At 45.9% G+C, this 4,754-nt stretch overlaps 1 protein-coding gene across 1 annotated transcript; it reads left to right on the top strand.

Annotated features, from left to right (window-relative positions):
• The first annotated feature begins 534 nt into the window (after positions 1-534).
• LOC131077403 (brassinosteroid LRR receptor kinase BRL1) lies at positions 535-4,528 on the top strand. Its single transcript, XM_058014898.2, has one exon. The coding sequence runs from the start codon at positions 954-956 to the stop codon at positions 4,023-4,025; it is 3,072 nt and encodes a 1,023-aa protein (XP_057870881.2). The 5' UTR covers positions 535-953; the 3' UTR covers positions 4,026-4,528.
• Positions 4,529-4,754: the final 226 nt, after the last annotated feature.

Genomic DNA, 4,754 nt, shown 5'->3' with positions numbered 1-4,754 from the left:
CCTCATCTCTCCTCTCACATTAAATCATTTCTAAATATAACGAAATATTCCTTAATTCACTTTCCACACCTCTTCGGTGTACCCATTGCACACCAAGGTGTGATTGCTAGTTTTAAGAATGTTAAAATGCAGCTATTTTATTCTTACAAATAGTATAATGAATACAAATATATATAATGAAGATAATTTTTGATATTATTCTCCTCAAATTAAATTTTAGACTTTTAAGATGAGATTATTTCAATTCCCGTTTTAAAGAATGTTAAAATGTGAATATTTTAGTGTTATAAACGTATCTAATGAAGATAAAATTTGATATTATTATTGATACTGTCCAAATTAAATTTTAGATCTTTAAGATGTGACTATTTCAATCCGTCTTTTTAAGAATGTTGAAATGTGAATATTTCACTGCTACAAATATATAATGAAGATAAATTTTGACTGCCTTTTTTTTTATAATAAATATGGGTAAAATAATTAAATGATAGTAATTAGTAGAGATGTTTTGTATTCATCAATATTTTAGGGTACTACCGAGGTTTGCCCGAAGAAGTGCTACTACTAGTTTGATTATTAATAGTGGTCGCACTATAGATAGCCCTTTGACTGGACCCTTCAGTTGGGCCGTTTCAAGAACAAGGCATCCAGTTAAGCCTCTGCTGGAAGAAAGGCTACACCATCATTTTTTAAGGAGTATCTGATCTTCACAGCCTTGATATGCCACAAAATTTAGCCTGTAGCTGAGATTAGCGTATCAAACACAGATTTTCTAGAAGATCAGAGATACTCAAATTTGCACATTAAATCCTGTCCCCGGTGGCCTGATACTTCGGTTGGCGTTCAAAGTTTGAACGCGACATTTGGGGCGAGGTGCAACTGCAATCTGTTGAGACATCTTGTGTTGTATGAGGTGAGGATGGTATTGAGATGAGGGGAAAATTTGGTCCATCATGGTGAAGCTGTGTACAGGGCTTCTATTGTTATGTCTGGTGGGAATGTGCAGTTGGGGTATTAGTGAGAGCGGAGTGGAGAAAGAGGCGCTGTTATCGATTGAACGGCGACTCGACGGAGAGTTGCACCAATGGTCGCAAAACCAGGAGGGGGCCTGCTCATGGTTGGGCATTGGATGCAATGGGCAACGGGAGATCGAGTCTGTGAATCTCACAAGCCTCAATCTCACAGGAACCATCGCCCTCGAGCTTTCCATGCTCATGCCTCGTCTCAGATATCTGGACCTTTCAAACAATCGTCTCTCAGGGGAAATTCCCAATGCTCTGTTTGCCAATTGCCCTGAACTTCGGGTGTTCAATCTGTCGAATAACGAATTTCAGGGCGAGCTACCCTCGGGCTTGCAGAATTGCCGAAAATTGCAAGTTCTGGATGTGGGCTACAATCGTTTGGTCGGGCCTCTGCGGTCTGAGATTGCGGTGATGGGAAATTTGGAAAAGCTTGATCTGGGTTTCAATTATTTGAGCGGTATGCTTCCTCGTGAGTTACTGAATACGTGTGGGAATCTGAGAGAAGTGGATCTCGTGAACAATTCTTTCACAGGAGGAATTCCTCCCATTACTGTAGTGTGCAGTTCAATTACCGCTCTCCATCTTAGCGGGAACCGTCTTGGAGGAGAACTGCCCAAGGAGCTCGGGATGCTTAGCGATCTGAAAAAACTGGTCTTGGACAACAATGGCTTCACCGGAAGTATCCCTCCGGAAATCGTTAGCTTGCCTGAGTTGCGCATTTTTACTGCAGCAAACAACAATCTTTCAGGCAGCATTCCTCCGGAATTGGGTAAATTGGTATCTCTGGAATATCTTTTGCTGCACCAGAACAATCTCACGGGGAACATTCCCCCCGAGCTAGGTGGGCTTTCAAGGCTTAAAATGTTGAACCTGATGAACAACACATTAATGGGCGAGATCCCCGTAGAGCTATGTAACCTTCCATCCTTACAGTCATTGTTTGTGGGATCGAATTCTCTCCAGGGAAGAATTCCTGTGGAAATTGGGAATCTGGCACAAGTGCAGATGGTCGACCTGTGCTGCAATAAACTTCATGGCCCAATCCCCCCCACCATCGGTAAATTGCAGCGCCTGCTCTGGCTCAACCTCGAGTACAATAAGCTCGACGGCCCTCTGCCGCCAGAGATCGGCAAGTGCAGCAGCCTGAGGTTTCTCAAACTGGGGAACAACCGCTTCTCCGGAGAGCTTCCCCACACGATGGGTTTCATGGGCCACAGGGCTGAAGACACCTTCCGACTGAATAATGCCAATGGAGAGCTCTTCCCGCCAGAGGTAGAAATCTGCGAGGTAATGCGCAGACTAGTTCCTGGTGGCTTGTCGGATCCGTACATTATCTACGGAGACGAGCAATGCAGGGCATCCGTGGAAAGTAGTCTGAGAGGCATTCCATACCCGGCGTCCTTCTGCCCCTCACATCGACAAACGCTGGGATATATGGAACTCAGCTCAAACAAATTCACTGGCGCTCTGCCCAGCTCCCTGGCCAATCACTCCACTCTCGCCGTTCTCCTCGTTGCCCACAATCGCTTCTCCACGGTCATTCCAGAGTTCCTGGGAAACATGTCTTTAAGGTTCCTCGACCTCTCATACAACCACTTCCACGGTCCAATCCCAACCCAACTTGGGCGCCTAGAGTGTTTGGAAGCCTTGGTTCTCACCAGCAACGACCTGGAAGGCGAAATCCCCAATTCATTAGCAGCCCTCTCCTCTCTGACAGTATTCAATGTCTCCTACAACGTCCGCCTGCAGGGTCCAGTACCCACCTCGGGTCAATTCCTCACCTTCTCAGACGCTTCCTACATTGGGGATGTCGCCTTATGCAGGGAAACCACCAGTATGGACGATTCCCACAACTCCTGCAGAAAGCCAACGGCTGCGCCTCCACCCTCAGTTACCAAAGTAGTCCGATCCACCCTAAGCCCCGGCAGCATCGCATCCCTGGCCATCATTGGGGTCTCACTTCTGATTGCACTTGTGATCGGATGGTGTTGGCAGATACAGAGGGAAAAACAGGACAGGCCGGGCGAGCAAGTAGCAGCATTCGGGTCGATGGCAGAGGAGACGGTTCTAAGTCACAAAGACCTAATGAAAGCAACCAAGAACTTCAGCGAATCATCCGTCATAGGACAAGGCGGCTTCGGAGTGGTCTACAGAGCCCATCTCCAGCTCAAGGACGGCACAACAGTAGCCCTAGCTGTGAAACGACTAACCGATCACAGTCCCCGGTTGGACAAGGAATTCCTAGCGGAAGTCCAAACCGTGGGCCGAATCCGGCACCCAAATGTCGCCCCCTTACTTGGGTGCTGCATCGCAGGCTCGGACAAGCTCCTAATCTACAAACTAATGAGCAATGGCAGCCTGGAGGACCGCCTGTACGAGGAGACCCCTGAGCTGAACGATTTCCTGCTCCGGGTCAAGATTGCTGCGGAGGCGGGCAATGGCCTCCAATTCCTTCACCATGAGTGCCGCCCCCCAATTGTGCACCGCGACATGAAACCCAGCAACATACTTCTCGACCACGACCTCCATGCCTTCATCACCGACTTCGGCCTCGCGCGGAATCTCGCCGCCTCAGACAGCCATCTCACTACCCAGCTCGTCGGAACGCCGGGCTACGTTCCACCCGAGTACTCGCAGTCCTTTCGGGTCACCCTCAAGGGCGATGTTTACAGCTTCGGGGTCGTCCTGCTCGAGCTCGCTACCCGAAAGAGGCCCCAAGACAATTTCACAGTCGACAACTTTTCCGGCGGAAGTGTGGAGTGGGCTCGCGTCGCCTTCGAAAACGCACGATTCCATGACGTTCTCGACCCTGCCGTGCAAGACTGGATTCAAGGCGACCATTTGAGGATGAGTCTGGTCTTCCAGTTCGCCAAGCTCGCCTATGAGTGCACCCACGACCGCCCAGAAGCCAGGCCTTCCATGACCCATGTCGCTCATTGCTTGCACCACTTACATCTCACTTTCACCGCCAAACAAACGGGGTCCGATAGCAGAAGCCAGTGATTTGTGTGCAGAAAATTGCATTATGAGCTCACTGGGTAATGTAATGTAACGCCCACTGAAGGGGAAAATGAAATACATCAGCCAGGAACCCTGCTTCACCTACCTCTCTGTGTCTGAACTATACTGTTTAGACTTGTTTTCAGATCTTTTATGTGACCATCTCTACAAAATTCTCTACATAAACCCTCATAGATGAGCTCTAGGAACACTTGGTTTTCTGTATTTACTGTCGAATTTTTGATTGATTTTGATTTCTCTACACCGATATTTTGAACACCCTTGCTTTGTAAATCAAAAAGGCTGGGAAAGGCTTGAATTTTTTTGTTTTTGTTTTATTGAATAAGTGCTGCAGTGCAGATGTATCCTCCACCCAAGACTGCCCGGTCAGTATATTTTTTCTGTTTTTTAAATATAGTTTGTATTGAACAATTTTTTTATTTTTTTGATTATCTAAAATTTCACATATATTGGGTTCAAAAGTGATGTTGACTTGTCATTTTAGCATGTCATATAAATAAAAAATGTGAAGAGGTTTTTCTTAAATGTTTATTTTTAATCAATTTAAATAAATCAAACATCGAATGTATAGTTGATTCTATTTATTAATCTTATTGTCTTTCAACTTGTAATGTGTTTACATCTAATTACAAGTTACAAGAATACAAGTAATGTGACTACTTGCAATTACAATTTTGACATTACATGTAATTTGTCAAAGGGAAATTACAA

The sequence above is a fragment of the Cryptomeria japonica genome, chromosome 4 (genome assembly GCF_030272615.1).
Source record: "Cryptomeria japonica chromosome 4, Sugi_1.0, whole genome shotgun sequence".
Taxonomy (NCBI): Eukaryota; Viridiplantae; Streptophyta; class Pinopsida; order Cupressales; family Cupressaceae; genus Cryptomeria; species Cryptomeria japonica.
Note: the sequence above shows the minus strand (reverse complement) of the source record. Positions and strands in the feature narration are given on the sequence as shown.

Coding starts and splice junctions, on each gene's coding strand:
- LOC131077403 (XM_058014898.2), top strand. CDS start 954: ATGGTGAAGCTGTGTACAGGGCTTCTATTGTTATGTCTGGTGGGAATG.